General features: G+C 38.2%; 1 protein-coding gene across 8 annotated transcripts in view; it reads right to left on the bottom strand.

Moving 5' to 3' along the window:
* Ntng1 (netrin G1) overlaps positions 1-25456 on the bottom strand; it is a 335913-nt gene that overhangs the window by 76571 nt on the left and 233886 nt on the right. For all 8 annotated transcript variants that reach the window (XM_040752011.1, XM_040752013.1, XM_040752012.1 and 5 more), the window contains exon 4: positions 10811-10983. In XM_040752011.1, the coding sequence (XP_040607945.1) occupies positions 10811-10983 (173 nt within the window). The remainder of the gene's footprint in view (positions 1-10810; positions 10984-25456) is intronic.

Here is a 25456-nt window from a genome sequence, read left to right as displayed (position 1 = left end):
CCCAAGCTCACCCATTTATATGCAGCACTAGAGCATGTGACTCTCAGTCCCTGTCTAAGCAGTGTAGACACGTCTTGGGAAAAGAGAACACAGGTGTGGGTGACCTCTAATGAGAGGCTCTGCAGTATGCAGAGAACAATTTTAGTACCGGTACTTCTAGAATTAAGATGTCACTACCTATAGAAATGCATACAAGCAAACCAGAGGGGTATTATTCCACCATGTGCTACAAGAGAAAGAAGGCAGGAAGGTTCTGGCAGTTGTTCACCCCTTGCTATTCCTACATGCATGTTGCTATTTATTATAATGGAATTCTGCTGAAAACAGGGACAAGAATGTAATAGAATTTCATAATGGTATAAAGTGAATTTTTTGTTAGCTCTTTCTCCATCAAGCAAAAAGCTAAGGGGTGTGTAATTAAGCTTAAAGAAGTCAAAATGGGGGAGGTCTCAAGAAAATAAATACCCAATCTGCAGAAGCAGATTAAGGCAGTGCTAAAGCTATAACTCCTTTGAGAGCCAATGACAGGCTGGCTGCTTTCCATCATGAGGGAAGCAACATGATAAGGATTTCGTATGATTCAGAATGCAAGGAAAAATTACCACCATTGTGATAGATGGTTTGAAAAACCCATCGAATAGGTGAGTAGATCATACCCCAGTCAGACTGCAGCCATTGGGAGCGCTTAATTCTAAAGTGCCATAAACAGGAGATCAGAAATGGTGTGAAAGTATTCTGCAGACTCATTCATATTCCAGAGGAACTGCTTCAGAGTCTTCCAGTCTGGGTTGCTAGTCCAAACTGTTGTTTGCTAGGAAGTGTGGTGTGTTGTCTCCCAGGGACTTGAAAGTAAGGGAAATAAGGTTTCGTTCACAAAATGATACTATAGAATTCTCATGCGAATTGCCCAAATTGAGAGACTAAATGTCACCTTCCTGTGATAGGAGGCCTCTGGGAATGAAGTTACGTGTCAAGCATGACAGAAGTGATATTAACCTGACTTCCTGTATTAATGTATCTGACAAATGGGAGAATAAACTCATCAAGGTTGAGAAGCCTAGGAAAAGGGATCACCTGAGAAGCAGGGTGGCATTACGGTGTCATTGCTGCCTCAGAAAGAGGGCTAGTAACGAGGCTACCCTCAGACTCCCCTTCCTCTTTGAAGGAAGACTGATTCTGGTGGGATGTGGATGTCAGGATAACTCAGCCTGATGTTATTAGCATGGAAACCATTTAACTTTCCTGTTCCTGAGCTTAATAAGCAGACTTTGGAATATTATCTGACTCTGCATGCAGTCTTAATTACAGGAAAGAGGATACACTGGTCATAAGGCTTTGGATATTTTTAATGTCATAGCAGTTATTTGGTATTATGGATAACATGGTATCTGACCACAGTTTATCTTTCCATATAGTTACCTCCAAGGGGAGACTTTTCTGATCCTGTGTTATCTACCAGTGGGATATAATAATTGTAGCAACTAGATTCAATGTGGTATGTTCCCAGAACTATATTACATATATTAGTTAAGGTTTAGTTCATCTCTCTGGGATCTCCTGGCTTGGGGACTGCAGGCAGATCAACTTGCCCCCAATGGACCAAACAACTACGAGTGTGCTGAGATCGCTGGTCTGCTCTTGCCCCCCACTCAGGGCAGAGGTGAGCTTGGGCCATTGCCTCTGGCCCAACTTCTGCTTACCAACTCTGAGAACTCCTGGCCTGGTGAATACAGGCATATTGACTCACCCCCAGCACACCAAGCAATTGTGAGTCTGCTGACAGCACTATGATAGTCCAGCTCCCACCCACTGGGAGAGGTAGTGCCTCAGACCCACTTGCACCCATCATGAGACCCATCAGAGTATTGGACCTGCTGGGACCCACCGGAAGAGACCCTTAGACCCGTACTCACCAGGAAAGGAAGAGACCCCACCTGTACCCAATGGAAGAAGGGATGGGAAGATTACACATTCAACAACAGAAAAATAAACATGAGACCACCAGAGCCTACAGACTCTATGCCAGCAAAACATGATCATCCCAACAAAGATGAAGCAGAAGAGAATGACCTTAAAAACAACTTCATGAAGATTACAGAGACCCTGAAAGAGGAAATGAGAAACTCCTGTAAAGAAATGGAAGAAAACACAAACCAAAAATTGCGAGAAATAATTCAAAAAGTACAAGATTTGAAAGCTGAAATAGAGATAATAAAAAAGTCTGAGAGAATGATGGAATTAGAAAAGATTGGTAAGCAATCAGGAACTACAGATGTAAACATAATAAATAGAATACAAGAGATGGAAGAGAGAATCTCAGAGGTGGAAGATACACTACAAGAAATAGATTCATTAACCAAAGAAAATCTTAAGGTCACCAAATATCTAACACAAAATATCCAGGAAATATGAGACACTGTGAAAAGGCCAAATCTAAGAATACTGGGTATGGAAAAAGGTTAAGAAACCCAACTCAAAGGTGCAGAAAACATTTTCAACAAAATCATACAAGAAAACTTTCCCAACCTAAAGAAAAATATGCCAATGAAAGTAGAAGCCTACAGAACACCAAATAGAGTAAACCAAAAAAATTCCCTTGTCATATAATAATTAAAACACCAAACATACAGAATAAAGAAAGAATATTAAGAGCACCAAAGGAAAAAGGCCAAGTAACATATAAAGGCAAACCTATCAGAATTACAACTGACTTCTCCATGGAAACTCTGAAAGCCAGAAGGTCCTGTGTAGATGTTCTGCAAACACTAACAGGCCATGGTGCCTGCCCAGACTGCTATACCCAGTAAATCTTTAAATCACCATAGATGGAGACAAGAAGATATTCCATGACAAAACCAGATTTAAACAATACATATACACTAATCCAGCCCTACAGAAAATAATGAAATGAAAACTCCAACCTAAGGAAATTAACCACACTTACAAAAACATAGGCAAGAGATAATTCCACATTACCAACAGCCAAAAGAAAAATAAAAAACAAACAAGAATTAACCCTCAATGGTCCCTAATTTCTCTCAATATCAATGGTCTTAAGTTGCCTATAAAAGCACAGGCTAACAGAATGAATACAAAGACATCCTTCTGCTGCATACAAGAAACACACCTCAACTACAAAGATGGACATTACCTCAGAGTAAAGAGTTGGGATAAGATTTCCCAATCAAATGGCCCCAACAAACAAGCTGGTGTACCTATGCTAGTATCGAACAAATTAGACTTCAAAATAAAATCAATCAGAAGAGATGAATATGGTCATTTCATATTCATCACAAGAAAAAAATCCACCAGGAAGAAGTCTTAATTTTGAACATCTATGCCTCATATCCAAAGACACCCACATTTGTAAAAGAAACATTACTAAATCTCAAATACAAAGAGTCAGTGTAACAAAGAGTTCTTCGAGAAAATCAACAAGATAGACAAACCTTTATCCAACTAATCAAAAGGCAGAGAAAGAACATGCAAATTAACAAAACCAGAAATGAAAAAGGGGACGTAACAACGGACACTGAGGAAATCCAGAGAATATTCAGGTCATACTTTGAAAACCTTACTCCACAAAACTCAAAAATTAAAGGAAATGAATGATGTGTCAGTTGCCCAGTATCAACCCAATTGAGAAGAAAACTGAATTTTGAACTCAGAACTAGCGTTGTAACTGCAAACCATAACCATCACTTTAAAGTTATTCTATTTATTATACACAGAAATCTCTTATCTAGCATTCTCAGATTTAAACAGAAAATGTGAAAAAAGAAAGCTTTTCACAAAGTACTCCTCAAACACGATATAATGTGATATAAAATAATTTGGAGAGAAAACTTGTAAATATTATTTCTATTGTCTCTTTTTATTCCCTTGGTAAGAATAATTATATAAAATGCTTGATTGAGTAAGGCTGTTTATATTATTTCTTGGATACTATAACAAAATAATATATTTACTGTCTCATCATTCAAAATTCCAGAAAGTGTTGCAATCGAAATCATAAACATCCCATAAGCTTCAGATAATTGTATACAGGCTGGGACTTCTGAGCAGCTTGGAATTCTGTTTGTATATTTGAGTTTAGAAGCTTGTTGTATGCATAGTTGGCTTTAAAAATATTGTACCATTGTGATTGAATAGGGTTCCCTGCTATGGGATAATCTTTCTGTACACTATGAATATGTATTACTATCATTGGCTAATGAAAAAAACTGATGGAGCTAGCTAGGCCAATCAAACTGAGGGCTGGCATGAAGAAGAGTAGAGTAGAGAGAGATACCAGCCAGCACTGAGAAAGCAGGACATGAAGAAATGGTGTAACAAGTCACAAGCCATGAGGCAATACATAGATTAATAGAAATGGGCTAATTTAAATATAAGAGCTAGCTAGTAATAAGTCTAAGCTTTCGGCCGAGTATTTAAAATTCATATTCAGCCCCTGAGTCAGTTATTTGGGACTGGGTGGTTGGGATGGAAAAACTGCCATCTATAATTCTCAGCTTCAAGTGTTGGATGTCAGAGGCTGTAAGTTGTCTAGTAACCCAGACCTGGAATTTTGCTCAGGGAGGCCGCTTTTCTGACAGCATGCTGTTTCTAGATGGCTGTATAGGTAATGAGAATCAACGAGCCTGTTTTACTATTGGATTTTCTCCAAGATCTCTGGTGGTCTCTCTTTGTACTAGGGCTGATGGACTGTGAAGGCCATGTATTTCAGAAGACATAAGAAGATGGATGCAAAACCAATCTAGTCATGCATGCATTAAAGGTTTATTTAGGATTATTCAATCATTTACCAAAATAACTGTTCCAAAAACATTTAACAGAACCAAGAGTAAAGAATAGCCATGCTATTGAATAACTAAGGTTTCAGCTCCCGTAGCTAGACAGAGTTGAAGTTAATTCCAACTTTTCCATGTATTAGCTGTGATATCAAAGAAAATCTTGACCATTTTCTGTGCCTGATTTTCCCCATATTTTGAACAGGATAATAGTAACTCACACCAAATGGAGACATTGTAGGGATTTAAGTCTGTAATGTGTGTAAAGTTTTTAAAAAGTGCAAAAGCATAAGTAAGCAACAGTATCTCTCATTTTAACAATTTTTACTAGAGAAATTCAAGCAGTGCCATTAAATGTATACATACTATCAAAAATTAGAGTGAGGGAGAAAGAAAGGAACAGCTAGTTTTGCACAAGAGAGTTTAGGCAGGCTTCACTGATGAGTTAGCATTGAGCCAGAGTCATCAAGGAATGAACAGAATTTCAATAAAGAGAGAAGAGAAGTTACTTTTGGAGAAAGAAATGAATTTTCTAAGACTACTGGCAGAGTTTCTGTACTCACTAAAAAGATTGGAACTGGAATTGATTGATGATTACTAAAACAAGAGGATAGACTGGGATGCTGAAGGGGGGCAGGCTGCAGAGTGATAATAGACAGGGGTGGGAAATGATTAACTGGTGCAGGAGGGACGATTTCAAGAGCAGGGAATAACAGAGTTCTGAGGAGCCACGAGTCTTAAAGAATAGTCTTTTGTTTGAACAGATGTCAAAGTGGAGCTCAAGTCCCAATGGGGATACAGATAGCTACTTAAATAACCCGAGAAGCAAATGTAGGAAGTGTACAGTCATTAGAGAAAAGATGAACCTTAGTCTAAGTTTTCATCCAATCTCTACTACCTGTGCAAACCTGAATCACAAGAATCACAACCATAGCCGGGCATTGGTGGCGCACGCCTTTAATTCCAGCACTCGGGAGGCAGAGGCAGGCGGATCTCTGTGAGTTCTAGACCAGCCTGGACTACCAAGCGAGTTCCAGGACAGCCTCCAAAAGCCACAGAGAAACCCTGTCTCGAAAAACCAAAAAAAAAAAAAAAAAAAAAAGAATCACAATCATATGCTTTCATACTTGAAAACAATAAAAAATCATAGCCTCCACCGTATAAGATCAGTGTGAGTCTAGAAGGGACTAATGCAGTTAAAGTGCTTAGGAAATTGACTGGATAATGATGCATCAATGTGTACATCTGGGACTATAGAAACTGGTCAATGTAAATTTAATATCAGGGAAAATAATAGAATAGTCATCAAATTACTTTCCATTACTCAGAGGAGTAGGAGATATAGTACAACAATTCAAGTTGGATTCCAAACAGACAAATAATGTCAGTGTCAGATCAATTTAATTTTCCTTACTTGAAGATCTTTTAGGAAAAGGTAAAAATACAGAACACAACTGAATTGACTGATCTTTTGTCTGATTCCATGGTGTTATTAAGGGCACACTGCAAGAAATTGTTTAGATTAGCATGCCCTACAAGAGTGTTTTGTAGCTACTGAGGGTTCAATGAAATAAGTTTGGGAAATACTGTCAAACAGGTTACATTAAAGCAGAACTTCTTAGCTATTTCTAATAATGTGATGTGTATATGTAAAAGTAAGTATACTAGAATTTTCTAAATTTTTTGCCATAGAATTTAAAAAGATTGTGTGTGTTTTGGTGTATAGTGTATGTAGGCAGGTGTTCTCATGTAGATATCTGGAATATATTTGCATGTTGCATGTGTAGAGGTCAGAAGATAGCCTTAGGTGCCAGTAGTTGCCTTCCACCTTGAGAGTGGATTTCTTGTAGTTTACTGCTTCACAACCTTGGATAGCTGGCTCATGAGTTTCTACAGCACTTGTTCTCAACCTTCTTAATGCTCTGGCCCTTTACTACAGTTCTTCATATTGTGGTGACTCCCAATCATTGCTTTTCGTAACAGTAATTTTGTTAATGTTATGAATAGTAATGCCTTATCCAATGATCTTAGGTGACCATTGTGAACTGGCCCTTTGATTCTAAAAGGGGTTGAAAAACCACAGTTTGAGAACTCCCATTCTGCCGCCTTCCTCACCTCTCATCTCCATGTAAGAATGCTGAGATTTCAGATATGCACTACCATATTTAGCTGTACATCTGAATTCAGGTCCTCATACTTTCATATAAATTTCTTTGCCCACTGAGCTGTCTTCCAGGACTGTCATAGAGTTTTTCTAAGGGTAGAAAAATGAACACAGCTTGAGAAACAGATATTGAGACATTACATTTTGTTGGAGATATGGCTTTTACGGGGAGATCATTAAGTTGCACGTAGAAAAACATCATGCTTTTGTTGCATATAACACACTTGCATATGCCATAGGAATAAGAGTTTGGGGATTGCTACTGAATACCTTTATTTGTGATCTGGACAATAGGAATCAAGATTATCATGATTAGGCATAATGTTGGACAGAACTTCTCTCTACTTGGAAAGTAGAATTCAAAGGAATTTAAGAATGCATTTTATTAGAAAATATAATAAAGGTCATTAGGGAGACAAAAATAACTTTTCTATAAAAACATAAGTTTTTTAAGAGTAAAGACAAAGATATTTATGAACATGCATATGTCATTAGAGAAGTTCTTATTTGACACTGGCCAACTTTATCATAGTAAAAGAGTAGAATAGTGTGATATATCCAGCAGACTCGGGTGATTTTATTTTTGAGTATTGGTATTCCATACAATTCTTCCTTGAGGCTATATGTGTCATGAGAAAGAGACTTTGAGTTGCTCTAAAGTGCAATAACTTCAAAGCTCAGGAACTTGAAGCAAGATCCCAGTTTGAGTTGTTCCTAAATGGTAAAGTAAGTGTCCTTGAAGGGGATCTTATATTGAAAATCTCCCCGCTTTCTAGCTCAAACCTGTGCAGGTATACAGAGTCTGATGTTCTCCTGCCTACTTGTGAATCTAAGTGTAGTGATCACTTGTAACTGGTAGCATCTCCAGGTCACTAAGGTAGATGTTGAAGGTTTCAATCTCTTCTTTTCATTCTAATAACTTGAAGTTTGTTATGGATATGTGATATCCTAAGAGTGTCTCTTAGTTTACTCACAATGAACAGAATAAAGTCATGTGAGGGTGTATATATAAGTGTACTTTCATGTGTTAACATATTCGTGCATGTGAGAACAAACAATATGGAAGGAAAAGCATTTAGAGCAGGAGGTTCTGGAAACAAAATGAAATTCAAAGAACCTTTTTTAAAATAACATTTTATATAAAAGAAAATAGTGGTCCCTAGAGACACAAGAAAGATGCCTTGTCTATAAGTTTTATAAAAGAGAATAGCTTGGTAACTTGGGTAGAAGGGCCATAGTAATGAATTAGAGTGGCATGCAAATTTTTCATATTAGGATGAGATATGTGTCAGAAGATTGTCAACCTGGAATAACTAGGACTGATGGGAGATGTCATTGTGTAAATCTGTCTCATGTTGGTTGTTGAATAAAGCACTGTTGGCCAATAAGGAAGCAAGATAGGTGGGTTAGGGGTCGAGGAGGATTCTGGGCAAGAGAGAGACACAGAGGGACACCATGTAGCCTCCAGAGGAGTAAGAGGTCCGGACCCCTTTCTCTGGTAAGAGAAATACTTAGATTATCAATTATGGGTTAAATACTTACGTGAGAGATAGTCAGTAAGAAACCAAGCAAATAGCCAGCAGCTTCATAATTAATACAGTGTCTTGTGTGTTATTTGGGGAGTACAACTGTGACAGGGCCTAGGCAGCTGGCAAGGAAGACTACACTCTACAAAGGACAAATAGGGTTTTTATACCATGTGGAAAGATATAAAGGGTCAAGATACAACGTTGAAGTTAAGAAATAAATTACATTAACGAAGCTATCCAAGAGAGGACAAGACTGTCTTACATAAAAGAATCTTAAATAAAATTGTTTTGTACACTTCTTAATTTTCTTAAAATTGCTGTGAAGGAAGAACCATTATTCTCACACGAAGAATGGGAAACAGGGTGTTAGGGAGGACAGATTAATAGCAAATAGAGGTATGTGGGTTTGGTCTTGTAACATGCTGCCAAATTGTGAAACTGTTTATTGCCATTGTTGGGTGTTTTAATTAAAGCCTGAAATGTGTTGATTTCAAGATTTTTCCATATAATTTGTAAAGTCTCTCACCAAGGTTTTCTCTATTTATGACTGGAAAATTGAATTGACCCCTTAGCCACTGTTAGTCATGGGGCCCATATGCTATTTTCCTGCTTGAACACAGATGTGAAAGAATCCCAGAAGTCCATAGAAGGCCAGCTGAAAACAGGAGAGGGAATAGTTGAACAAATAGGGAAAATCAAAGGAGGTTATGGTCTCTTGGCCAAGACTAACTTTAATATGCAAATAGTTGAGGGATGAAAAAAATCATGCCCTGGAGAATATAATGAGAAACTCATTTCAGGGAGGGAGATTCTCAGAATCAATGTCTTCCTAGAGAAAATACTAAACACCAATTATTTGAGGCACTGTGAGTGGAACAGGTAGAACAGGGTGGTGTTAGCAATGTCTTTAACATCAGGACCTGAAGGTGAAATCTGAGCCATTTTCACTTAGGGAAAGCCTTAACTAAGTTTGACAACTGTGATGATAGGAGTTCTCAGATAGCCAGACATATGAGATTGCAACAGATAATCCCAGGAGATCCCTTCCAAAGTCATAAGTCCATGGCTTTCCATGACCACAGAAAGCTCAGTTCCCATTAATAAAATCACCTAGAAAAAAAACCTCAACATATCTGCTTAACAGAGCTTTAATACATTAATTTTAGTAGCGAGAAGTCAGCTTCTCCTTTAACACAGAAAGAAACTGAACATTTTTACAAAGGGATTCTTTTTTAACCTCTGGGAGGGCTCTTTTTGTTGCTTCATAGAGATTTGTCCTAATTTTATGTTCCCCACACTTCATAGCTTGTTAGCTGGTCCGTTACTCCGGAATGAAACTTGATAAAGCTTGGGTTCTTGTGATATTGCTCTGGATTCTCCCAGATGCTGCTTTGAAGTCCCAGATAACATTCTTTGCCTTGCAAGGAGCCAGTGGCTTGCTGTTCGACTTCTCATGGTCCTGTGGCTCTTCTGACTTCTTGCTGTGTGGCTCTATGCTAATCTTCCCCCTTTCTATGCTTTTTAAAGAGGGCAAACCTTAGGCTTTTCCAGATGGCTAATCTTTCCATCCACAGAATGCTGCAGTTTATTCAGGAAATAGTACCTTTTCTCCTTAAGCATGTCAAGTTTGGTCTTTACATATTTAGGGATGTCACTGGGTTATGACATGAATCTTAATGGTGCATATCATGTGGCCCCTGTGAGCACAGTTATTGCCTATGCTCTTTCACAGACAAAGGCCTCTTTTTTCATGTGGCACCGAGGTTTACAGTCCTGATTTTTATCCAAAGGAATCGTCTGCTCTAAGAATCCAAAGCAGTCATGTCTCAAAGGCTGGCATTTGGGAAAAGCCACCTATATTGTTAGGCAACATTTTGGACTGCCTAGCATTGGATTGGCCAACCTTCACTGGACAAAGAATCTTTTGGCTTACTCACTGTGAGAAACAGAAATGCAACTGTCAATACCCAAAGGTCTCTGAAACTTATTTATGGCCCATCAGAATTGAGAATTTTCATGGCCTGTGCTGTATGCATAGGCTATTAATTTGGGAGAGGGAAAAACACCCCCTGTTTCACCTACTTAGAACAAAATTACCTCTGTGATTTTTTTAAGAACTATTTTGCAACACATTTAATGGGAAGGTTAGAGGACTGACTCTAACAGGTGATTATAGTGCTAACACATGCTTACAAATGATAAAATCAGGAATAAATCTTCCACTGCATTTTAAAGAGAAAAGAAGGAAAGTCACAATTGTAAGTGGCACCAAGAAAGAAACAATTCATCATGCACAGAACATGTTGAAATGGAGCAAAGTTACTCACAGGTGTTTGCCGTGCCTTTGGGGATAGGGAGGTAAGAGCCTGGACTCCAAGGTCGGCCCTGATAATTCTTCTTGCATTTCCCACAGTCTGGACCTGTTGTGTTGTGCTCACATTCACATGTCAGTTTGCTGTTGTCATAGACACACACAGTGGCATGCAGGTTGCATTTGCACCTAGGCAGAGGGGAGACAAAGAGTTCTCTGTCAGTCAAGTTGGTCTTAGCATGCTAGCTACTAGGGGTCATGTGCAGCTCCCAAGCCATGCAGCATTTTTGTGCTCTACACAGACAAATGGTGAAACACATGGAGAACTTAGGACTTGACCCTAAGGATGTCTTCAACAAAGGACTTTTGGAGAAGGGGTTGTTGAGAAGTAGTCATTTTCACTCTACATTCTGAGGAAGTCTAATACTAGTCTGTTCTATGGGGGCCTAAATCTCTCCTTGGAGAGCTGTGTTCCTAAAAACTTTCTTCCAAAGCCATCCAAAACATTGTCTCCAGTAGATGTCTTATCTGTGATATCAACAGTCTGGCAACTTTGTCAGTTTCTCTGGCTTTAAAGAAAGATGTTGTCTTTTCCATATCATTGTGACAATTCTCAGTTATTGAAAAAACATGACAATGATTAAAACAATTTGCAACTCAGTATTTTACTAAGGACTCAGTAGCTTACGATCAGACTTTTTCATTAGGGACTAAATAACCAAAGGAAATTTTTGCATCAAGTATACCACCCCTCCACCCCAACAGCAATTTTTATACTTTCCATTCTCAATATATGTCAATCACAAGCTCTCTCAGAAACAGGCCAACTGACTCTAGCAAGAGGTACTTAGAACCCTAGAAAATGCAATACAAACAAGCGTGTATGTATGTGACAGTGATTTGAGGTCACTAACTGTGACATTAGAGCTGTGACTTATTAGAGGCAACAGCAGAACACATGATTTCCCTAACCTATTCCTATATTCAAAGTCTTTGAATGAACTCAAGTAGACTAACTTGCTATTTGTCAAGGTAGTAGGTAATAAAGTGTCTCACATCCCTTTCAGGTCATATCCTCTGGAAAGGTAAAACCTAGAGACAGAATGACCATGAATATGATTGTACCCACACAGAGCAGAATGACCATGAATAGAGATACATGCCCACACAGAAAGGACCAGGGATAAAATACCAACACACGTCAGGCTTCAGAATCTGAAATGTCACCTGTGTGTAGGTGTGTTAAAATGAGAATCTTCTGTGAACTAGGTAAGAATAACCAAACCCAAGTTTCATAATGACAAATAACAGAATACTATTCAGAGCTTGGAAATGTAACTGTTTAACTATTGTTATTTTTACAATATCTGCGTGGTAATGGCTATTCTCTTTTGATGCAAATGGGGTCATATTTATGACAAGGAAGAAAATGAATGGGTATGACTGTGACCTAGAGATCCTTGGCTCTCTGCTAAGAAGGTGGAGTTCCTGAAGCAATGGCCATTCAGTCAAGTATCTCTGAGAAACCCAGGCCTCAGCTTCCTACTGACTCTCCTATAATGAACAATGCTTCTAGCTAGTCTTTTCTCCCTGTGTACTTAGTATTTATGATAAGATGGCATCGTCACATTAAAACAATAGAAATAAAACAAATATATAAATAGCATCTCTAGAGATTTGTGATTTCACCACCTTCTTAAAAAGAAGGAGAAAAGTAATTCATTTAAACATTGTTTAATTGTGAAGTAAGTCCTAGAACAATCTTCGATATGCAGGCATTTACGTGTGCTGGTGTATTTTATTAAAAGATCTTCTTTCCTGACATTAGCGCCTTTATTTATGGATGTGTTTATACATATGGAGGATGTTTGAAACCCAAGTGGGAGAAGCACCAGCTCCTACTGATTTAACATCCTATCTGGTGTTAAAAATTTCAAATGAGGAAATGAACAATGTGACCCCCAAAGAATATGCTTATTTCGTGTTTGAAGACTGAGAAGGCAAATACTCCGTGTGAACTGGATTATATATCTTGCAACTTTCAATATGTGCATACTCACAGCTATTCTTTGAGGTCTGGGCAATTTCCATTCTAAAGACATTATATTAGCTGAGAAAGATATTCTTTGAATAACAAAGGAGGTTAAAGGAGAATAGACGAATTGTTACTACTATTTTTTCTTAGATTTCTGGCAGTAAAAGACTTAATTCTCAGCTGTCTAAAAGCTTGCTTGTTATTGAGGGTTCAACGCAGTATATAACCCTTAACCAAAACTCATATACATCTCTAGTATTACTTTTCTGGTTAATTGAGTTACTTCCATGCATTGGTTTGGTAATTATTGCTTAAGGTTTTGTATTTTTTTTAAATTAACTGAATATATGATCCTTCTTTTCCTCTGGATAGAGCAGAGGCTATCTTGTATCTGGCCTTTTCCAACTACTTCCTTGTCTTAATTCTGAGTTTCTGGTACTGCAATATAACACCATAACTGAACACAACTTGGGGAAGCAATGGCTTAATTCATTTTACAGCTTATAGTCTATTATCCAGGGAACCCAAAGCAGGAATTTAAACAGGGAAGAAACATGGATTCAAGGATTGAAGCAGAAGCCACGGAGGGTCTCTGTCTACTGGTTTTGCTCCTCCTAACTTCTTCAGCTTGCTTTTTTATATACTCCAGGACCACATGCTCAGGAGTGGCATTTCTGACCATGAGCTAGATCCTCCCATATCAATCATTACTCAAGAAAATGCCCACAGACTTGCCCACCAGTCAGTTTCATGTAAGCATTTTCTCAGTTGAGATTCCCTCTTTCCCACTAATTCTAGTCTGTTTCAAGTTGACAAAAACAAAATACCTAGCCAGGACACTCCTTCACTCTTTTTTACTTTCATTTACTTGTATCTTTATTAGCTCACTTCTTGCTCACTCCTTCCAAGGAGTTAGGTTCTCTTGTTAGACTCACCCAGGTCTCCCTTACAAAAATCCAATGGCTATTCTCACTTGCCTTGACTTCTTCAAATGTATTGACTGTGAACTACTTGTTTTACTCGCTGCCTGTCTCTATGCTAGGCTCACTTTTCAGGACTCTCCTGGCTCTGTACAGGCTGCTACTTTGGGTTCCAACTTAACATTATCAGCCTTGGATATCCGTGTCTAGATTTCTCCTTCATTTTCTTCTGTGGTCCTGAATTTTCTTGAGTTACAGGCTTCTTATGATCAATTTACATTATTGTCCTTATCAATCCTCAAATATAATAATTACCTTGAAAATATGAAATCATTTTAGGAGATTTGGATTCCCTATGTCATATGGGGGGTGACACGCAGAAGCCTCTCCTCCTATTATCAACAGGTAAGAATATGTGATGAATGTGTTGAGAAGCCCTGTATCTGTATCCTGATCACAGGTCTCTCCCTCTGGCCTCAGATATATTTATCAAAATGTCTTGTGGATATAAGTTTGAAAAGTTCCAAATCAAACTTCTGAGCTTTCCTTTCCCACTCACACCCCTGAGTATTTTGTCTCAGGAAGTATTATCTTGGTCAACTTGGCCTCCTTCATCTCAATTAACCAAGAATGGTTCCTCTCTATCATTTTCATGCTCCACTTAACTGGTGATCATTCCATATTCCACCAAGACCTCAGATTTTTGTGCCTTCAGTATCTCTCCACAAATACTTTAGCAGAGATTTTGTCCTTGATAATGACTGTCACTGTATGTTACTTAGACTTTTGCAAAAACTTCTAAACAGAAGTGAATTCCACAGTTACACTTCTCTCTGCCCAACCCTGATACTAAGTAAGTTTCAATCACTTTCTTACTCAAATACCTTTAGGTTATTCCTGGCTTAGAACTATTGTAAGGTTTTTATTACTATCAGATTGGAGTCTAAGCTCTATGGTATGCCCTGAAATCTCTCTGCAATTCACCTCTTTTCTCCTTCCTAGCTTCACTGTTAAAACTCCTAACTCATTTGTTTTTGAACTTACATTCAGGTATTCTTACACGTTATTTCTTCTTCCTTCAACATTTTATTCTCTATCGCACATCTTTTTCATCTGGATATTTCTTCCCTTCAGATGTGAACTTTAAAAGCTCAGTGCCTGGTTCTAAGTTGATATTCAAATACCATTTGTCAATCAACTAACTACATGCCTTTTCCACCCTGTAGAATGCTTATCTTCTGTGTGTCTATATGAAACTCATGATCTCTCTGCAATAGATAAAGGTTGTCTTTCAGTTGCTTTTCTGTTGTTGCCCCCACTGAGAAGCACAAGTCAAGTCTGCCTATTTATTGTAACAAACTCAGCATATAGCAAGTTGTTTGACACATTATAGATGATTAAACAAGTGGCTAGAAAATAAGCAAACTCCCTGAGGGTAGGAACTTCACGTGGATGCCATACTGTGTACAACATGGCAATGGATTAATAGTAGAGTTAGTAGGCATTGGACCTGGTCTAGCACTCTATGAGATATGCTAAAATCTTGCTATTAGTTTTCACAAAACTCACTTCCTATTTGGCAAAGAAAATTCTATCAAATTGATGAGGTCTTATAAACTCAATTTAGTTTAATTTAAACTCTTGAGGATCTGCCAGATGACTGAAATTGAACCTGAAATCTCTTCTATGATGATCTCAAAAGATCTAGCAAAAGGACACAGCTCAAGGGAGAGGAAAAAACAAAGCATGGTATGTAGCATACTCACTGGTAAGCCTGTGTATTTTTCTTCAAGTCTTCATGATGGGATGGCAAACTCCGTTTAGTTGGAGTTTGGTGGAGCCTTACTTTGGCACTAGATAACATTTGTATGTCCCCAGAATTAAATATGTGGACTCTGGGTGGATTTCCAGCTTTCCTCCCCAGTCCTTGTGACAGTGATGTGCAAGGGGCAAGTGTTGAACATGAGTGCTGTGGCACCATGACTTTTCCCTGTATTTGGAAATAGCTCCCTTTCCCTTTCCACAGTTCACATTATTCTCATCACTCCCTCTCCAAACAGAAGCTGAAATTCTTTATTTAGAGCCCTTGCCAACCAGTCTGACTTTTCTTCTAATGGTAAATAAATAAATAAATAAAGAGGCATTCAGTGTTGAGAGATTGCTCTCAATTCTTGGTGTCATGACCTCTGGCCTTACGAGGGGTAGACATTCCACTTGTCTCTGATAGATTCATTGTTTATTTTCATGGTCATCCAGTTCCCATGCCTGCTGTCACAGTCAGGAGAGGAACTGTACAGGTGGAGGTCTAAGTCTTTGGTAATAGCCACATATCTGATGCTCTGATATGTGCTATTCTCTGATGCTGTTTACATGCAGAGAATGCATATAAAGATGCTGCAGATAGAACTAATTGACTTGCATGTACCTTGAAGGTCTATTTGTGTGCAAGTGACAAATACCAGACACTGTCAAATAAGAGTTACTTTTTCAGACTTTTAAACAAAAATAACCTCTATTCTGTGTTCCAAACTTAATGAACACCAGTGTGTTCTCACTTTCAACCAGGTCTGTACTTCCTGTATTTTAGTGACCAGCTGTCATGAGTCAATTTAATCTTGCTTATAAAATCGCTCCAATGTTTAGTTCTGTGCCACCTGCCAGTAGGTATGAAAAACCCATGCTGTCTGCCCGTTTTTTTCTTTATAACTTAATATATCTATTCTGGGCCAGAATTTCCTGCCAGCCAGAGGTCTGTATAGTCTATTAGAAATGTTTCCAATAAGGACACTGGGACTAGGGGAAACTTTCTATCTAAAAAGTAAAGCAGGGTCAGGTTTTGTCTTGCAGGTCCTGGGTTTATCTAATTTGTCTCCTGGAATGATTCATTATTAAGTAAAAGAACTTTACGTTTCACAGATATTACAGACACAGAGTAGAACCTTAGCAATGAAGCTACATGGTCATATGTTTTTGTATAATTTCCACATGTAAGACATTATTTATGTGTAAATCAGCTTTTACTTAATGAACGGAGTCTAACTCCTCTCGTGAATAGCTATACTAAGGTTCAGCGATGACCAGACCTGACCTGGACCTATCCTTTATTAGCATTTGCACTTTAGATTACCCGTGGTTATGTGTTATGTAAGTGGTTTTTAGAAAATGTGTCAGTTTTGAGATTGGAGCATTATAAATCTCTTTGAAAATAGGTGAACATTTATATACAATGACTATATCTTGCTTTTCTGCCTCTGTAGCCCCTTATCTGCTTTCCCATTGACTTAGGAATTCCAGGCTCTCATTTCAATATGATGATATTTGAAATGGGAATTGTAATAAAGGAACTTCCAGATTCCATATTCTGGTTTAAGCATTTGAAAATGTGAATCCAAATGCTGACTTTGCCACTTACTTGTATGAAGCCATAAATGAATTGATGGAAAAATCTTGATTATTAACTTGATGGGAGTTAAAATCACCATGAAAATAAGACTTTGAGGTTTTTCAGTGATGGAGTTTCTAGACCAGATGCTCCACCCTACGTGCGGACGGAAACATTCCAAGGACTGAGGTCTTGGGCTGTCTATAAAGGAGGAATGGAACTGAGTAACAGCATTTCCCAGTCTCTGCCTTCTGACTGTGGTTGTAATGTGACTAGTTGCCTCACACCCCTGCTGCCATGCCTTTCTCAACAGGATGGACTGCACTTTCAAACTGTGACCCAAAATAAACACTCTTTCCTTAAGTTGCTTTCATTTGATACTGTGTCACAGCAAGAAGAAAATAACTAACACAGATGTCTAGCTTAACAAATTACATAATGACACGGAGTTAATATGGACTGAATACCTCCAAGCACCTGGCATTGTACAAAGTTACAGATCTCATAATATTCCCAAGAGGTCAGCACCATTAACTACAGATGATGCAAATGAATACTAAGGGGTCTTAAAAACCCGAGACCAAGATGAAACAGTAATTCTGAACATGAACAGCTTACCTCCAGTGCCATAATTCCTTCTTAATTCTAAGGCTTCTCTCTTCCTAAATTTCATCGAGGCTCAGTTATTTCATCAGTAAATCACAGATGACAAATGGATGTGAGACTGAACAAAATAATTCATGCCAGCTGTTACTACCTACTACAAAGCCATAATAAGTATCTTTTAAACACTAATATTTCTCTAATTTCTGTGTCTATTATCAATTCATTCTGTATTATGACATGTATGTAGCAACCTGAAAAGACTTGCAAGTATTCAAAATAATGGTATAATCTATTGAGTAGGGAAAAAGAGACATAAATAGAACATAGACCATAAAATGGTAATAGTTGGTTTTTTAATTATGATGGAATAGGGACTTAGGCTAATGGCACCATACTGTTTATATGTTATAGATGATGAATTCACCTTCACCTATCAGAGGGATAAACCCTACTATTAAAGTAATGAGAAAAATAAAAGCTACTTAGTGATTTGATGGTAGCATATCACTGAATTTACTTTTTCCAATATATAATATGTACAGTGCAAGTTGAAGTAGAATATTGTCAATAATGGGCTTTCTGAAGTCAGCTGTATGTGGGAGGAGCAGCAAAGGAGACAGGGACAAAGGGTTTGTGCTTGGATTTATGCAAAGTGTAACAAGGCACCAAGAATGTAGGAATTACCTCTACAAGTCACAAGGGGTGCTTTCTATCCGATTCTAACTGTTCTTCTGTCACAAGTGTTTGGAGTCCTAACCAGGACCCTGGCTGTTGGGCAGTCTCTTCTTATGAGCTCTGCTCTTTAAAGAATAAGTTTTGCAAAATGATTCTCAAAGACTTGCTTTAGGAGCACAAGTAATGACAGCTGTGGTTTTCTTTGGGGATGTAAAATAAAGATCAAGATCTTGATCATTTCTTCACTGATACCATGATCTTTTAATCCTTTAAAAATGTATAAGGTTAGCTGGGTGGTGGTGGCACATGCCTTTAATCCCAGCACTTGGGAGGCAGAGGCCTGTGAAACTCTATGAGTTGAGACCAGCCTGGTCTACAAGAGCTAGTTCCAGGATAGGTTCCAAGCTACACATAGAAACCCTGCCTTGAAAAACATTGATTGCCTCCAGAGTGCCAGAACAAGGATCAGGAAGTCTTTTCTACATTTATTAAGTAAAATGACTTAGATACCTGGAATTTTAAAGATCTTTTATAAGTTTCATTTCAACTATTCTTGAGACCCCAAACTTGCTTATAGTGAATTATCTGATTACATGATTTACTAAGCTTCTGGTTATTTTAAGCGATATTAAAAATAGTTCTTTTCTTTTTCTATTTCTAAGCTAGCTACCAAGGGTAAAGTGCTATGACTGTAAAATAAAAATAGCAGCTTATATATTTCAGATAATGCACTGTCTGAGATCAGTGCACAGAAATGATGGTGCCATGTGACCTGTTATTAAACCTACAAGCATCTAGCTAAATGTTATCTCAAAGGAAAAAAAGACAATACAAAATGAGTCCTGCTGTTCAGGTTGCCACTCTTCTCTGTTCTGAAGACTGTCAAGTAAAGAGCTTGTTAAATCATAACTAACGCAACCCAAGGCCAATTGTAATTAATAGATGACTCCTAATGCTTGCTCTATTCACAGAGATGGTACCTAATATTGGGCTTTCCAGTCTCAGAGCCATAGATTCCATTATTGAAGCATGCATCTCTAGGCTTTGTAAAAGATACGACAGTGTAGGGCTAGGTGCTTGGACTCTGGAGAAAGGGGTATGAGCTCACATTTTTGTTCTGTTGTGAACCTGTTGGCTGCCTCTGGGACTACTTACAGCCTGTAACACAGGTTTGCTATGAAGAGTATACTCAATAGGCTTACCAGTTAGAAGGATCTTTAATGTATTCAGGATGTTTATACACATACTTATCCATTCTGTGACTCAAACTAATCAACTCCTACATCTCTATTTCTTTTCAAATAATCACACAAGATAATGCTTTCTTTTACCTAGGTTTGGGCAGCTGTTGAATGTCCATACTTGTTCTCTTAAAACAGGTCTTATCCAAGTGGTTATATGAGAGTTACATTATATGTAGCAGACTAGAAGAATAGATCTGTGGAAAGAAGTCTGAAAAGCAAGCCCTGTGTGAAAGAATAGCATCCTCTTCATCAGCCTTATTCCATACTTTAGGCTTCACTAAAATTCTGAGAGGAAATTGAATTAGATTCTCATGGGTGGTATGGAAAATTGGGGGAAATAGGTTTCTTCTAATTCTCTCTGCTAAGAAATAAGATAATATCCACTTGAAAAGTGTGGACTTGACAGAACCTGTTTTTGTTCCCTGTATTTGGTGGCCTAGTTTCATTAACCTCTAGAGAAGATGAAGTTTTAAAGCAAAAATAAATAACTGAGCAAAAGATAAGAACAAACAAAAGATAAAGACAAAGAGATGGGGGAAAACCATGCACCAATAAGAACCTGACCCTACTTTGTGACTAATGACCCAAGATGCAGCTACAATAAGACCTTCGTCTTGTTTCATGACCTAAACTATGCCAAATTTAGAGTTAAAGATAGTAAAACAAAGAAACAAAAGTTCTTCTGAAAGAATTAACCACAACAATGAGCTATGAAATAGTCCAAGAGAATGGTCATCACTGAGAAAAAGCAACTAGCCTATGTCCACTGGGTTTATCAATACCCCTTTAATCAGTCTGTGCATTGCTTCTTTTTAGTGTTAAACATTCAGAAGAGGGGTCAAAACTAGAAGAATGAGAAAGCTTCAATGTAAATGAAAATTGTAACTAATTTAACATGAATCAAAATCAGACTTTAGATTCATATGAAATATGACCAAGAAATATGGGTTTAATTAGTAACACTGGCTAATTCTGTTTGGGTAAGTCTAGTTGAGTGCTGCCTACAGGTTCATGTAACACTTCTCTCTAGAATATGGGTATTGGGAAGGGGTGCATTCTTGAGGAAGAGACCATCAACAACATACCTTCAAAAGAAATAGAAGGACATTGGCTCCTTTCTTCCTTCCTGTCTTTATTTCTGTTCCCTCCCTCTTTCCCTCCCTCACTCCTTCATTCCTTCCATTCATTTGTTTGTTATAGACAAGAGGTAAAGAGTCTGTTTCTATTTATGTTCATCCATGATAAACTACCTCATCATAGGCCAGATACAATAGAGTCAATTGATCTAGGACAGCAAAGTCTAAAACTAAGGATTAAAATAAAGCTGGGCAACAGTGGTACATTCCTTTAATCCAAGAACTCAGGAGGCAGAAGCAGGCATATCTCTGAGCTCAAGGCCAGCCTGGTCTACAGATTGAGTTCCAGGACACCAGAGCTACACAGAGAAATTCTGTCTTGAACCACGCTCCCCCCACAAAGTAAAGAAACAGAAAGAAAGAGTTTCTCTTCTAAATTTAACTTTAACAAGAACTTTGTTATAACTGTGGAAAGTTGATTAAAAGAGTAGGCTTCACAGACTTTCTGGGAATAATTTATCTGGGGTGTGAAGGATTTATTCCAAATTTGACAAATGTTCTGCATTGACTGGTTCACTGACCTCACCTTCTGGAAATATCTTAACCACATGAATATACAAACTATATGTAGGTCTCCAATTCCTTCTTTGTAACAAAAGGTTTTGTCCAATCCTTATTATCATGGCAAATTTAGATGGAAAATTCCAACTTTAGGATCCAGAGTTCAGCAGAAAAGTCTGGTTTATCCAATTGGCCTGTTTCATCTCCCTCTGCAAAATGATTGGTTCAAGCATGAGAACATGACCCAAATGCTGTTGAAATTGACCTGGGGGTCCTTGCTGATGTCTTTGAACAGAATTTTTTTCTTAAACTGTTACATTTGTAGAAGGTAAACATGGAAGTTCTCAAAGGCATTGAGATATCCTAGCAGAAAGTTAAGTTAGAGGAGAGAGCACAAGAGGCAGGGTCACAGGCTGCAAACATTTGCCTCTGAATCTTTGCTTTCCAGGCTGCCCTAATTATAGCTCTGTCCTGGATTCTTGCTTCTGTGAACCAAAATGTCATCTATCTATTTTGTTTAAACTACTCTGAATTGTTTTTTTCCAGCAACCAAACTATTCTGACAAACAAAAGTAAGAACACTTCATGTCATTTGTCTATGTTCCTACCAGGTCCAGCTAGGTTGGTTACATCACCTCAAAGGTGGACAGTGATAGGAACCTAAGGAAAGATGTGCTGGTCAACCAGTTCATTCTGTAAATGATTTAGCATTAGTGAATGGAGAAATGGTATCAGTAGGAGGCAGCCGTTAGATGAGCTAGACAATTTCAAAGCCTTCCTTAGCCTGTTGTTCTCATGTTAGGTAACACTTAGATTCTTTTTATTTTGTCTTTCCCTTTTTTTTTAACCTTCTTTAGAATTTGTGAAATGAAACAACTTTTGGAGGTAAAGTTTGAAATGCTGTGTTTTGGAGTAGGGAAACCCCTATATTGGAGTTCACCCTTAATCTTAATTACTCTTAAAGAATTTATCCTTAGGTCAGTGGTTGTGCTTTTCAGCAGCTAGCTCCTCACCAGAAGACAAAGACAAAGATGAGCTGCTCATGTGGCTTATGGCTTTTGAATGAGTTAAGGTGTCAAACACCACCAGAAGCAGGTGTCCAATTACTTTTAGTATCCATCTGATATCACCAGCAGTTGTTATAAACTTCCGCTAGACATTTATCATATATGAGACAGTGATTGTATGATGCTCACAAAAGGAGGGACTAACTGTTTCAATACAGTTACTCTTCAGTGTCACACTTTTGCTTTACATTTATTAGAATGAGGAAAAAACCCTCAGTGCACATCTAACACCATATCTTAGAGAAAAGGGATAAGAATTCTGTTGCCGGGCTAAAACTGCATTTCCTAGACAGGGGTTTTAGTAATATGGCTGGTGTGAAATACTCTTAAATATTTATAGGAAGAATTATCTAAATCTACTCCTTTACTGTAGAAATATGAAAATATAGGACTAGAGAAATAAGTACCTGAAACTATCCAGCTCTGTTATTTTAGTATATTTTGAATACCCATTTATAAGATCAGATTCCTAATGATACTCTATTTCACAACCACAGCAATTTTGTTAAAGGTAGACAGGCAGGAATCACTACCTCCATTTTATAAGCAAACAGGAAAGCAACAATGGAATAGCCCCAAACCTCAAACTTCAGTCCTAAAGAGGCTGCATGTTGTGTAATACATAGCCAGATTCTGTTTCCCATAGAAGCATGCATCTCAGATCCACCCCCATCCGCTGCCTTTCTCTTCCATTAAATACATTAAAGGAAGACAACATTTTTTTCCTCTAAGCACATAAAAGCTGAGTTTATTTTGATTCTGCTTTTAGTTGCCAAACATTTTCATTCTGAATTTAAAAGGTTATTAAAACAATTTAGTGGAAGAGAAGGAGATAAGGTGATTTACATACATATGTATATGTAACACATACACTCACACACACACATATTGCTTGAAAAAAACAGTGTTCTGCAGAATCATGGTTTTCCTTTCAAAGTTGTTATACCACTTGAACTTTTGTTTCCTTGTCTGCAAAACTGGGCAATAACAGAAGCTGTTTCATGAGCTTACAATGCAGAACAACTGTTCTCTTTGAACTGTTTACAAATAGGGTCTGCCATCCGTAGCATCCCTACCATTAACTTTATCTTCCTTGTTCTTGTTAGTATTTTGGTTATGAGATGAACAGCGAATGAAGCACTGGAAAACATTGAGGCTTCTAAATCTAAGTGTGCAGAGTTTTGTGTAACACTGATTTCAAAGGGAGAGTTTCCTGATACAAGAACTTAAAACCAACAATACTTATACTTTTGTTGCCCACAAACTGTAGGTCAGACATGATATTAAAATTTCAGGTGCTTGAGCCAAATCTGAAGGACCTGGTTAATCTTAGATTCCTGGAAGTGGAAATAAGTCATCTGCAACTAAGGCAGAAGGTTCTGGAAGTCCAAAAGATCCACAGTCCTTAGAGGCCTCCTGACATTCCATAGAAAGGACCTGTGCTTTTCCTAATAAAAGCTGTATGGTGGTGGCAATAATTTTCACAATGCAGTCCTGGGCCTTGAGGTTTGCCTTCACTTGAGGACCCTCCAGAAGAGCAGCCTACAACAAAAGCAAATGGAAATTGCTTCTCCTGCGGGACTGGAAATATCAAATGCAGAGCGTGGTGTAGCCTTTTAATCCACAGGGTAGCAAAGTAAAGGTCAATTACCTCACTTAGAGAAATGAAAGGCATGTAGTAAAAGTCAAATAGATACGGCTGTTAGATAATGTATTTCAAGCATGAAAATGAGGATTTTTCTATTGCCAGGTTATATTTAATGCCCTGGTAAACACAAGAGCTTTATGACAAAGAGGGAGATGCGTGGTTGACAGGGAACATGCCTGACAGAGTGCCCTCGCGCTAGATGTATGGGTTGGTGTGGCCACCATTGATTGGTGTCAGGGCCCTGCAGAGAAGCAGACAGACTGGTCCCATAGATGTAAGACAGAGTCTAAGGAGCAGGTGCTACTGGGGGGGGCACTGGTAGATTAATGCTATCAGGACACTCTCTACAGTTCCCTTGTCATTTCTCTTTCTCTGGGTAATCTAACCTATGGGTATCAAGCCTAATCCTTGTCACTTAGGCTTTACTCCTCTTCTGACACTCTTCCTGCGTCTCTGACACTGGCTGAGGCCCAGCTCTGCTCCCCTATATGGCTGAATAAAGCTTAAAGATCTTGTTTACCCCCTACCCCTGTTGTAACTCCATTTCAAGGTTGTTCCTCCACTCTTCCTACTCCGAATTGAATCTTCCCTCCAAACAGTATTAATGTGTATCCTTCCTGGTTTCTGCAAATGTGGATAATCATATTTGGATTATTAGGTTTTTCATTCTGATCACCCCTGTAGGAAGGGCTTTTTCTCTTAAAGTGATCACCTGGCTAAATCTCTGGATATAGCTCCTTCCTGTTTTGTTTTGTTTTGTTTTGACCTCATCAGAAACCTTCCCCAGGGTCACAGGCAGTGTGCTGGTCTTTAATGGAGATGTGTTTCTGCTCTGAACTCATGTTATTTTACCTGGAGAAATATTGTGAATTTCTTGGCCACTGCATCATATGCCATGGCACTTAAGGCATAGTGTTCCATTTTCTTCAGCTGCACCTGCCTTTGTCTCCTACATTATAAGTCTGCAAAATCATTCACTTTCTGTTTATATTCTTTTCAAAATAAGCATTGACATTCAATGAGGATATTCATTAAGAAGTCATTTTAATATTAATTAGTGCTATAAAATTCACTTGGTGCCTCTGTCAGAAATACCAACAGTGGGTCTGCTTTGTGGGATAGAATTGACTTCCATTCTAGAAATGATTTTTTGGCAAGCTTCTCATTTGCGCGATAATACACACAATTCCTTCTTCTCCAAAAAGCCCTGCTTATGGAGTAACCCAAAAGCAGATGAGGTCTTCGTTTGAGTTGATGACTTTTCCAGAGTTCATGTAAACTGTGTGTGTGTATATGTGTGTGGTTTGCAGATGTGGATTTCTGTAGAGTCCTAACATTCCCACCCAGATATGGGAAATAAACATATTGTTTCTCTAAAACGCTTGCTCATAGGAAATTAGAAGAGTCTGTGACAAAGGAAGAGTGTGGCCTCTTTGCCTCTTCCTCTT

The sequence above is a fragment of the Mesocricetus auratus genome, unplaced genomic scaffold (assembly GCF_017639785.1).
Source record: "Mesocricetus auratus isolate SY011 unplaced genomic scaffold, BCM_Maur_2.0 Super-Scaffold_100009, whole genome shotgun sequence".
Lineage (NCBI taxonomy): Eukaryota > Metazoa > Chordata > Mammalia > Rodentia > Cricetidae > Mesocricetus > Mesocricetus auratus.
Note: the sequence above shows the minus strand (reverse complement) of the source record. Positions and strands in the feature narration are given on the sequence as shown.